This window comes from Chiloscyllium plagiosum, unplaced genomic scaffold (assembly GCF_037043375.1).
Source record: "Chiloscyllium plagiosum isolate Xiang-an unplaced genomic scaffold, Cpla_swu_hap1 HiC_scaffold_39, whole genome shotgun sequence".
NCBI classification, from domain to species: domain Eukaryota; kingdom Metazoa; phylum Chordata; class Chondrichthyes; order Orectolobiformes; family Hemiscylliidae; genus Chiloscyllium; species Chiloscyllium plagiosum.
Window position 1 is genome coordinate 42,415,999 of NW_028270177.1, and position 12,848 is coordinate 42,428,846.

The 12,848-nt window shown below is 43.5% G+C and overlaps 1 protein-coding gene across 2 annotated transcripts in view; it reads left to right on the forward strand.

Annotated features, from left to right (window-relative positions):
* The window catches only part of LOC122541109 (mitochondrial adenyl nucleotide antiporter SLC25A23-like), a 116,606-nt gene extending 104,117 nt beyond the window's left edge, over positions 1-12,489 (forward strand). For both annotated transcript variants that reach the window (XM_043677674.2, XM_087981172.1), the window contains one exon: positions 11,005-12,489. In XM_043677674.2, the coding sequence (XP_043533609.1) occupies positions 11,005-11,189 (185 nt within the window). In that variant the 3' untranslated portion in view covers positions 11,190-12,489. The remainder of the gene's footprint in view (positions 1-11,004) is intronic.
* The last annotated feature ends 359 nt before the right edge of the window (positions 12,490-12,848 follow it).

Below are 12,848 nucleotides of genomic sequence, written 5' to 3' on the forward strand. Positions count from 1 at the left end.
TATGGTCACTGTCACTGAAATGCTCTTCCACCAAGAGATCTGGCACCTGGCCTTGCTCATTGCTTAGCACCAAAATCATTATGACCTCTCCCCTATCTATGTATTGAGTCAGAAATCCTTCCTGGACACACCTGACAAAATCATGTGTGTGACGATACTGCTCCTTTAATAAAGTTTTCTAGTCCTTGGTGTTTTTTTTTCCAAAGGTGTTGTAAAGGTAGAGTTTCTAATATGTCTGGAAATATCTACTTGATAAAGCTTTTAAGTGTTTTTTAAACAATTGTACAATGAAAGAGAAGTGGCCAGTTCACCCAATTTACTAAGCCATCTTTCTACACCCTCATCCAGGTCATCTATAAAAATGACAAGCAGCAGTGGACCCAAAATAGATCTTTGTGGTATACCACTAGTAACTGAACTCCAAGATGAACATTTCACATCAACCACCATCTTCTGTCTTCTTTCAGTTAATCAATTTCTGACCCAAACCACTGAGTCACCCTCAATCCCATGCCTCCATATTTTGTGCAATAGTCTACTGTGAGGAACCTCATCAAAGACCTTATGGAAATCAATATACCTCACATCAACCACTTTACCCTCACCCACTTGTATGGTCATCACCTCAAAGAACTCAATAAGGTTAGTGAGGCACGATCATATTGACTATCCCAAATCAACTTATTCCTTTCTAGGTGATTATAAATCCTACCTCTTATAATCTTTTCCAACACGTTACTCACAACTGAAGCAAGGCTCACTTACTTCTGTAATTCTTCGTTTTACATTATAAAATATTGCCCTTTATGTTAGATTTATATCTCTATTATGTGTGATAAGAAGGGAAGGACCCAATTTTTGTTGCATTTTTAAGTTCTGTAGGTGTTTCGAGTTGCCTGGTTTAATTACATGCATATAAAATAATGCTTCTAAAATCCTTGAGGTGATTGTTTCATGCCTTAAGCAACAAGGGTAGAGGAAAAAAGCAACTACTCCTTAGCAACAAGATATTAGTGTTCTATAACACAGGAAGAGAGAGACAGAAATCAGCTTTTTTAGAATGACAGAATCATCCCAAAGGTCAGTAAGTGAACATGTTTTTTCTCAGGGCAGCATGCAATTGGTTTTGTTTTCTAGCGTTCTAAGGCTTGTACTTGCAGCATGGGCTTGTACTCGCAGTGCAAAGTTTATCAGTCTACAGAAATCAAATTATAGAGGTCTGGAGCACAGAAAAAGGACCTTCAGCCGATCAAGTCTATGCCAGTCAAAAACAAGCACATAGCTGTTCTAACCCTATTTTCCAGCGCTTGGCCCATTGCTTTGTATTCTCATTCCTGATGAAGGGCTCCTGCCCGAAACATCGATTTTCCTGCTCCTTGGATGCTGCCTGACCTTTTCCAGCACCACTCTATACTTGACTCTGATCTCCAGCATCTGCAGTCCTCACTTTCATCATTGCTCTGTATGCCTTTGCATCACAAATGCACATCTAACTGCAACTTAAATGTTATGTGGGTTTCTGGCTCTACCATCCTCAATGAGTTTAAAATTCTCACCACTTCCTCAGCGAAAAGAAGTTCCTCACATCTCATCTAAATCTCCTATCCTTTACCTTAAATCTATGCCCCTGGTCATCGATCCTTCCATCAAAGGGAAGTGTTTCTTTCATTTACCCTACCTATGCCCCTCATAATTTTCCCCACCTGAATCATGTGCCTCCTCAGTCTCCTCTACTCTAACGAAAACAATCACAATCTATCCAACCTCTCTTCATAACTAAGACTCCCCAGCCCAGCCAACATCTTAGTCAATTTTAAATTTTCTCTACACCCTTTGCAATATAATCACATCCCTCCTATAACGAGGGTTCCAAAGTGCACACAATACCCTGTTGTTTTAAATTACTTGATGAAATAATTTCAGGAGCTTCAAGCTACAGGTCAATCCAGAAAAGCTTCTGGTGTAGCATTCCATCTCAATGAGGATTCATCAGATTTTCAAAGGGTTGGTATGGACTTGATGTGATTACATTGTAGGTGATGTAGACAATGGATCATTCAAATTCCAAAACACCTTTTTTCATACATTCCAAAAGAGACATGGCACAGATGTTAACCCCAGTCTCAGCACTTCCTATCTTCCTAGGTGCCATCCTATCTCTTGTCTGAAGTCTATACTTCATTCCCATCCCTGACTAAACCCTATTGCTTTACCTTTCTTGTCATGGACGGGGTCGTCTTCACATTCCAATTCGAAGTAATGCTTCAAGGTTAAAGCTAGTTCAGCCACTTTGCACTTTCACATAAACTGACTGCTACATTATGTGATTATGTGTTTACATAACCATTCTTTTAAAATGACTACTTTCTTGAACAAGAATAAAAGAAAACAAATCTTAAACAATTTCCCGAGGAACCTCGATCATCTGAATTTTGGTTTATCCAAACAAGATCTTAGGGTCCCAATATTTGGCTAAACTGTATTATTTGAACATTTGATTATCCAAATGTTTGGATATCCGAACAAAATAGTCCTCGCCCATGTTGTTCGGATAATCGAGGTCCCTCTGTATATGATTACTGCCTATTAACTGAAACTCTCTCCATCATGCTAATCCCAGCTGGAATTTCATACCCAACTTCTTCCCTTACAACTAAGTGCAGCCTAACCAACATTTATACAACACAATCTCCCTGTTCATAAACTCTATGCCTCAGCAAATAATGGCAAGTTTATTATATGCCTTCTTAATGACTTTATCCTAATTATGTCCTGATATCTTAAAGAACCAATGGACATGCACACCAAGGTCCCTCTCATCCTCAGTGCATCCCAGGGCCTTTTAATTCAACATGTATTTTCCTGCTTGCAGATCCTGCCTAAGTGCATCAATCGCATTTATCCAGACTGAAGTCCATTTGCCACTGATCAGCTCATCTGAACAGCCTATCCAAATCCTCCTGTAGCTTAAGGCTATCCTCCTCTCTGTTTAACCACCCCACCAATTGCTATATCATCAGCAAACATACCAAACAACTCTCCTACTTTTAAGTCTAAATCATTTATATATATCACAAACAGCTAGGAGTCTGTAGAAACCAATTGAACAAAGTTTCCAGTCACACAAATGTCCCTTTACCATCACCTTCTGCTTAATGCTCTGCGAGGGTGGAGCGAATAGGTGGGAATAAAGATGGACAGGTAGGACAGTAACTATTAGCTAAAACATTGTCCTCCAACCTTTTCAAGCACAGGATAACTTTTTTAATTACATGAAGAAAATATCGAAGGCATACAGAATGCTTGTCTTTTTCATTCAATGTATAGGCTATAAGACCAGGAAGGTTATTGTTGGAGCTCTACAGAACTTTGGTTAGGCCACAGCTGGAGTATGATGTGCAGTTCTGCTCACTAGTATAAGGAAAGATGTGGTTGCACTGTAGGGGTACAGAGCAGGATGTTGCCTGAGATGGAGCATTTAGCAATGAAGAGAGGCTGGATAAGCTCTGTTGTTTTCTTTGGAGCAGAGAAGGTTGAGGGGGGACCTGATAGAGGTGTATAAGATTATGAAGGTCATGTAGGGTGAGTAGAAAGCAACTGTTTTCCTTAGTGATAGGGTCAAGATTGAGAGGGAACACTTATACGGCTAAAGGCAGGTGATTTAGAGATAGAACATAGAACATAGAACATAGAACAATACAGCACAGAACAGGCCCTTCGGCCCACGATGTTGTGCCGAACTTCTAACCTAGATTAAGTACCCATCAATGTACCTATCCAAATGCCGCTTAAAGGTCGCCAATGATTCCGACTCTACCACTCCCACGGGCAGCGCATTCCATGCCCCCACCACTCTCTGGGTAAAGAACCCACCCCTGACATCTCCCCTATACCTTCCACCCTTCACCTTAAATTTATGTCCCCTTGTAACACTCTGATGTACCCGGGGAAAAAGTTTCTGACTGTCTACTCTATCTATTCCTCTGATCATCTTATAAACCTCTATGAAGTCACCCCTCAGCCTTCGCCGTTCCAACGAGAAAAGGCCGAGAACTCTCAACCTATCCTCGTACGACTTCCTCTCCATTCCAGGCAACATCCTGGTAAATCTTCTCTGCACCCTCTCCAAAGCTTCCACATCTTTCCTAAAGTGAGGCGACCAGAACTGCACACAGTACTCCAACTGTGGCCTAACCAAAGTCCTGTACAGCTGCAACATCACTTCACGACTCTTGAATTCAATCCCTCTGCTAATGAACGATAATACTCCATAGGCCTTCTTACAAACTCTATCCACCTGAGTGGCAACCTTCAAAGATCTATGTACATAGACCCCAAGATCCCTCTGTTCCTCCACCTGACTAAGAACCCTACCATTAACCCTGTATTCCGCATTCTTATTTGTTCTTCCAAAATGGACAACCTCACACTTGGCAGGGTTGAACTCCATCTGCCACTCCTCAGCCCAGCTCTGCATCATATCTAAGTCCCTCTGCAGCCGACAACAGCCCTCCTCACTGTCCACAACTCCACCTATCTTCGTATCATCTGCAAATTTACTGACCCACCCTTCGACTCCCTCATCTAAGTCATTAATAAAAATTACAAACAGCAGAGGACCCAGAACTGATCCCTGCGGAACTCCACTTGTAACTGGGCTCCAGGCTGAATATTTACCATCTACCACCACTCTCTGCCTTCGACCGGTTAGCCAGTTTTCTATCCAATTGGCCAAATTTCCCTCTATCCCATGCCTCCTGACTTTCCGCATAAGCCTACCATGGGGAACCTTATCAAATGCCTTACTAAAATCTATGTATACTACATCCACTGCTCTACCCTCATCCACATGCTTGGTCACCTCCTCGAAGAATTCAATAAGACTTGTAAGGCAAGACCTACCCTTCACAAATCCGTGCTGGCTGTCCCTAATCAAGCAGTGTCTTTCCAGATACTCATAAATCCTATCCCTCAGTACCCTTTCCATTACTTTGCCTACCACAGAAGTAAGACTAACAGGCCTGTAATTCCCGGGGTTACCCCTATTCCCTTTTTTGAACAGGGGCACAACATTCGCTACTCTCCAGTCCCCTGGTACCACCCCCGTTGCCAGTGAAGACGAGAAGATCATTGCCAACGGTACTGCAATTTCCTCTCTTGCTTCCCACATAATCCTAGGATATATCCCGTCAGGCCCGGGGGACTTGTCTATCCTCAAATTGTTCAAAATGTCCAACACATCTTCCTTCCTAACAGGTATCTCTTCTAGCTTACCAGTCCATTTCACACTCTCCTCTTCTACAATACGGTCCCTCTCGTTCGTAAATACTGAGGAGAAGTACTTGTTCAAGACCTCTCCTATCTCTTCCGACTCAATACACAGTCTCCCACTACTGTCCTTGATCGGACCTACCCTCGTTCTCGTCATTCTCAGGTTTCTCACATACGCATAAAATGCCTTGGGGTTATCCTTGATCCTATCTGCCAACGATTTTTCATGCCCTCTCTTAGCTCTCCTAATCCCTTTCTTCAGGTCCCTTCTGGCTATCCTGTATCCCTCCACTGCTCTGTCTGAATCCTGTTTCCTCAACCTTATGTAAGCCTCCTTCTTCCTCTTTACCAGACATTCAACCTCTCTCGTCAACCAAGGCTCCCTCACACGACCATTTCTTTCCTGCCTGATAGGTACATACATATCATGGACACGTCGTATCTGCTCTTTGAAAAAGTTCCACATTTCCACCACATCCTTCCCTGACAGCCTATGCTCCCAACGTATGCTCCTCAAATCCTGCCTTACAGCATCGTAATTTCCCTTCCCCCAATTATAAAATCTACCTTGTTGTGCGCACCTATCTCTCTCCATAACCAAGGTGAAAGTCACAGAATTGTGGTCACCATCACCAAAATGTTCACCCACTAACAAGCCCATCACTTGTCCCGGTTCATTACCGAGTACCAAATCCAATATGGCCTCCCCTCTGGTTGGACAATCTACATACTGCGTTAGAAAAGCTTCCTGGACACACTGCACAAACACCGCCCCATCCAATCTACTTGATCTAAAGAGCTTCCAATCAATATTTGGGAAGTTGAAGTCGCCCATGACTACGACCCTGTGGCTTCTGCACCTTTCCAAAATCTGTTTCCCAATCTGTTTCTCCACATCTCTGCTGCTATTGGGGGGCCTATAGTAAACACCCAACAAGGTGACTGCACCTTTCCTATTTCTGACTTCAGCCCATACTACCTCCAGAGGCAGATCCCCCTCAAACTTCCTTTCTGCAGCCGTTATACCATTTCTAATTAGCAATGCCACCCCCCCTCCTTTTTTCCCACCCTCCCTAATCTTACTGAAACACCTGTAACCAGGAACCTCCAACAGCCATTCCTGTCCCACATCTATCCACGTTTCCGTGATGGCCACAACATCGTAGTCCCAGGTACCGATCCACGCCTTAAGTTCACCCACCTTATTTCTGATACTCCTTGCGTTGAAGTATACGCACTTGAGCCCATCTCTGTGTCCGCAAGTAGTTCCTGTCAGTGCTACCTTCTCCACAGCCTCCCTACAGTCTTGGGCATCCTGACAAACAGCTAACCTACCTGCTGGACTACAAGTCCGGATCCCATCCCCCTGCCAAATTAGTTTAAACCCCCCCGAAGAGTGCTAGCAAACCTACCCCCCAGGATATTGGTGCCCTTCTGGTTCAGGTGCAACCCGTCCTGTTTGTACAGGTCCCACCTTCCCCAGAATGCAGTCCAATTGTCCAAATATCTGAAGCCCTCCCTCCTACACCAGCCTTGCAGCCACGTGTTCAACTGCACTCTCTCCCTATTCTTTGCCTCACTGTCACGTGGCACCGGCAACAACCCAGAGATGACGACTCTGTCTGTCCTAGCTTTTAGCTTCCAGCCTAACTCCTTGAGCTCTTGAATGACCTCCCCATGTCGTTGGTGCCAATGTGCACCACGACTTCTGGCTGCACGCCCTCCCCCTTAAGGATTCTGAAGACACGGTCTGAGACGTCTCGGACCCTAGCACCCGGGAGGCAACAAACCATCCGTGAGTCTCGCCCATGTCCATAGAACCGCCTGTCCGTCCCTCTAACTAGAGAGTCCCCTATAACTAGCGCTCTCCTCCTCTCCCCCTTTCCCTTCTGAGTCTCAGAGCCACAGACCCCTTCACTGCAGCTTACATCTGCAACGCTGTCCCCCCCAACAGTTTCCAAAGCTGTATATTTATTTTTTAGGGGAACGACCACAGGGGAACCCTGCACTACCTGCTTCTTCCCCTTCCCACCTCTAACTGTTACCCAGCTACCTCTGTTCTCCGGCGTAACTATGTCCCTGTAGCTTCTATCAATCACCCTCTCAGCCTCTCGAATAACCCTCAGTTCATCCAACTCCAGTTCCAGTTCCCTAACTCGTTCGGTGAGGATCAGGATCTGACTGCATTTCCTGCAGACGAAGTCGGCAGGAGTATCGGTGGTCACCCCTACCTCAAACATCCTGCAGGAGGAACATTTCACCGCCTGCGCTGCCATGACTGTACACTTTCTCCAAAAACAAGAACACTGAGTCAATAACACTGAGTCACTTACCTGTGGACTTTAAAGTTAGGTTAGAGGAGGAGGGTGGGAGGGAGGCCCTACGGAAGTAGGACCTGGGGTCTAGAACACACCCACTCAAATACTAATCACTTACCTTCCCGCCCAGCTATGCGCTCCAACCTCACTTCCGCTGCTCCCACTCAAATGACCGTTGGTGATTAAAGGGTGAGTATTTATACTCACAGTTCTCCTTCCCGGCTGCCCCTCTGTTTGCCGTCACTTCCTCTGCTGCTCCCGCTCTTTTTGTGAAGAGAGAATAAAAACACCGCTGCCCGCTACAGGTAAGTAATTTTGAAACAAACTGTTTTACCTTAGCTGTAGTCTCCCGGATTCGCCTTTACTCGGCCGCTGCTCCCACTCAAAATGATTTGAGAAAAAAGATTTTCACCCAGAGGATTAAGATGAAGGAACTAAATGTTTGCAGTATCCAAGTTTGCAGAAAATACAAAGTTGGGTCAAAGATTGAACTGTGAGGAGGATGCAAAGATGCTTTAGTGTGATTTGCACAAATTGAGTAAGTGGGCAAATGCATGTCAGATGAAGTGTAGTGTGGATAAATGTGAGGTTACCGAATTTGGTGGCAAAAACAGGAAGGACATTTATCTGAATAGTAATAGATTGGGAAAGGGGAAAGTGAAACAAGATCTAGTTGTCCTTGTATGCCAGTTACTGAAAGTAAGCAGGCAGGTGCAGCAAGTGGTAAAGATGGCAAGTTGGCTTTCACAGCGAGAGCATTTGAGTACAGGAGCAGGGATGTCTTGTTAGGGTTGTGGTGGGCCTTGGTGAGACCACACTAGCAGTACTGTGCACTATTTTGCTTTCATTATCTGAGGAAAGATGTTCCGAGGAAAGTGTGAAGTGATTTGTTTTGGTAGGAAGAAGAGACAATATACATAAATGTACAATTCTAAATGGAGTGCATAAACAGAGGGGTGGATATACCTGGATGAACTGAAACTTACAGGACTGATTTAGAGCACAGTTTAATAAAAAAGGGTCCTGATCTCAATGAATATGGGCGTAAAATACAAAGGCAATGCAGTTATTTATAATAAACCTGTATAAAACACTCATTTGTACCTAATTGGATGACTTTTCCAGTTCTGGGCACCACACTTTGAAGGATGTGAATGCATGAAAGAGATAGATGAAAAGATTTACAGGAATACATTTTTTTTTTCTTCATGGATTATGGATGTCACTGGCTTGTACCAGCATTTGTTGCCCATCCTTAATTGCCTTTTGATCCTTTTGAACTGCTAGGACACTTCAGAGGGAAGTTAATGGTCAACCCTATTGCAGTGGGTCAAGAATCACAGTTAGGCCAGATCAGGGAAGGACAATAGTGAACTAGATGGGTTTTTATGACAAGCAACAGTGGTTACATGGTGACAGCTAGACTAACCTTCAATTCCAGAATTTTTATTGAATTCAAATTTCACATCAGCTATGGTGAGATTCAAACACATATCCACAGATTACCTGGAATTGTGGATTACTATTTCAGTGACACTACCCCAAAGGAGCAGAAATAGGCCATTTAGACAATTGTGTTTGCTCTGCCATTCAACAAAATCATGGTAAATCTAGTAATCCTGAGTTCCTCTCTCCTGTCTTTCCCTAGAACACTAGATTCCCTTACTGATTAAAAATCTGTTTGTCTCAACCATGAATATTTTTGACTTCCCAGACTTGACAGCTATCTGCTTAAAGAATCCACAGATTCTCTTCCCTCAGAGAAGAAACTTCTCCTCATCCCTTACTTGAAGATTATTCCCTCTTGTCTTAGACTATCCCACAATGGGAAATATCATCTCTGATCTACCTTGGCAAGCAGCCATCTAAGAATCTTATAGTTCAAATAAGTTGCCATTCAATGACTCTAAGCCAAACAACTCAACATCTCCTCATAAGATAATACCTTCATACCGAGGAACAACCTAGTGAACCTTCTCTGGGCTGACTTCAATGGCAGAATATCTTTCCTTAGATCAGTGTATCACAACTGGGCAAAGCATGGTGGCTTAGTGGTTAGCACTGCTGCCTCACAACACCAGGGACCTGGGTTTGATTCTAGCTTTGGGCGACTGTCTGTGTGGAGTTTGCACATTCTCCCCATGTCTGCGTGGGTTTCCTCCCACAATCCAAAGATGGTGCAGGTCAGGTGAATTGGCCATGCTAAATTGCCCATAGTGTTCAGGGATGTGTAGATTGGATGCATTAGTCAGATGTTAAATGTAGGTGAATGGGTCTGGGTGGGTTACTCTTTGGAGGGTCGGTGTGGACTTGTTGGGCCAAAGAGCCTGTTTCCACACTGTAGGGATTCAATGATCTATAAAACTGTTCACTTGGTCAACCTGGTGTCTTGTACAGCTTTAGCAAAACCTCCCTATTTTTATAGTCCATTCTCTTTGAAATAAAGGTTGACCATTCTCCTTCCTTATTTACTACCTGCTGAACCTGTACATAAGTATTTTGTGATTCATGCATAAATGTGTTGCAACTTTCTACAGTCTTTCTCCGTTTAAATAATATTCAGATCCTCTATTTTTCCTGCCAAAGTGCAAACCTCACATTATATTCCATTTGCCAAGTTTTTGCCCATTCACTTAACTTGTTTATATCCCTCTGTAGTTTTAGTGATGAGAAAGTTTGCTGCTCATAATATTGTATATCTATCAAATTCCTCTCTCAGCTTCCTCTGCTCCAAGGAAAACAAAGTCAGCTTATCCAGTCTCTCCTCATAACTGAGACTTTCCATCCTAGACAACATCTTGGTGAATCTCCCTGCTTCCTCTCCAGTGCAATCATATTCTTCCCATAGTGTGGTGACCAGAACCGCACACAGTATTCCAACTATGGCCAACCAATATTTTACAAAGTTATAACAACATTTCCTTGTTCCTATAATCTATACCCAGGCTAATGAAGGTGAGTATCCGATATACCTTCTTCACCACCCTGTCTACCTGTGCTGACACCTTCAGGGATCTATGGACTTGCCACAAAGTTCCCTTTATTTCTCAGTACTCTTTAGGGTTGTGCCATTTGTTGAGTCTATCCTTCATTTATTAGACCTCCCATAATTCATCACCTTGTACTTAGCAGGATTAAATTCCACTTGCCATTGCTCTATCGACCTGGAATTGATATATGTGTTGCATCACATGTGTGTATGTGGTTGCATGCAAATTGGACAAGCGTGCCTGCAAATTCTGGTCCAAACTGCTTCAACACATGTGAAGCATGTTGCTTGTCAGCTCATACAGGATGGTACGTTGACATGGCAGGTCGTATAATCCTTTTAAGCAAGATGGGAAAGGAGACAAAATCTTCAGGTTGGATAACACTTTTCCTGGACTAAAATACTCAGCTATTTTTCTTTACACAGCCATTGTTGGAGGTGGGCCACATGTGAGCATGCACCAGCACTTCTCCAACATCATACGAGAAGAAGGCTTATTCGGTCTTTATCGAGGATTCACGCCTAACTGCATGAAAGTGGTCCCTGCTGTAAGCATCAGCTTTGTTGTTTATGAGGAAATGAAAAATCTCCTTGGCCTCACCTCCTATTAACAGCCATGAAAAGCCAAAACATTTAATTCACTCTTCCCCTCCTTCTCTTCAATCCTGAACCAGAAAAGCAGGACCTGATGGAATGGAGATATTATTAGCAGATGTGATGAGCAGAAACTCTAGTGGAAATCTAGTAGAGCTATCCAGTGCACCCATAGTCTGCTTAGTGGCAAGCAGACCACTAGCCCTTAGCCAAAAGCCATTTGCAGACTAATTAGTAGCTTCCAGAACTGACCCAAATACTCTCCAGAAACTAAATCATTCACTAAAGGCCAGCAACCAAACAATGCTGTCCAGCAAAGGCCAGCACACCAATCAGAAAGTACACAAGGGACCAATCCCATGAGCAGAAATCTTCCAAACACTACTTTAACCAAGGCCAGCTTACCAACCAGCTCAGCCACCAGAGCCTATTTCATCACAAAGGCAATTGACCAGAGAACAGGTCACTAGCTCGCCGTTCCATCAAAGGCCACTGTTACAACTTCTCAATTCATCAAAGAACAACTTGCCAACTACCCAATCCACCAGAACGAACTGGGCAATTCACCAGAAACTAATTAGAATACGAGCCAAGTTACCAGAAACCAGCTCACCAACAAACCAATCCACCAGCGACCAGCTCAACAACCAGCCAATGCACTAACGACAATTCGCCAATGAGTCAATTCATCAGAGACAGGCGTACCAACTAGGTAATCCAACAAAAACCACTAAGCCAGCAGAGATCAATTCACCAAAGTTATTTCATCAAAGACCATCTCTACAACCTTCTAATCTATCAGAGTATATCTCATTAACCATTTACTCCAATGGAGGCAGCTCACAAACCAACCAACTGCTTGAACAGAAACAGTTGATGTATACTTTGTTCCACAACTCCGGACGATACAAGTTTCTGTACAATGGTATTTGCTTTATTATCGGACAGCCAACGAGAGATTCAAAATGTCCCCAAAGTAGCCGTGTCTACTTGTGGTGACACTTCTCCATAAATCTCTGCCCTACTCACAAAGACAGTATTTTTATAGAGATTAAACAAAAGGTTTATCAGTCACATGGTCGATTGTCATTACGATTATGAATTATGAATTTACAAAACCTGATAAATGTTGATGTCCTGTGATAACTTGTGATTGGATTACAGAAATCGATTATCATATTCTTCATGATCATGTGTTGATGGGAATAGATTAAAACAGAAGGATTTTGCCTGTTCTCATTGGGGGATTCACAAACCTATGCTAATCTGGAGAGGAAGTAAAACAGTGGGCGCAGGGGGCAGTTTAACAGGGTTGTGGCCAAGGCTATCAGTCTTGTCTGGGAAGGGCAAATACTTGTGTCTGATGCTACAGGAGAATTCACATCGGTGGCTCCACAAGGCTGCATTCCTGAGGTAGAGTCAGCCTCCCCCCTTACTAAGATGTTCTGTCTGTATTGTTATCAGTTGATTCTGCAGTAAGTCCTTTGGTAGTGGAATGTTTAACCCTCGAGTCCCTAATTTGTCCTAAAAGAGAAGCAAAGCCTGGAACTGACCCCCCCGTGGCATTTTAATTTCCTCATTCCCTCCTTTTGATCATTTGATGATCAACCAGGTCTCCTCAGAGTCTATTGTGAAAACATCTGGACAACAGTGGCCACAGCCACCGAAGCACTAGA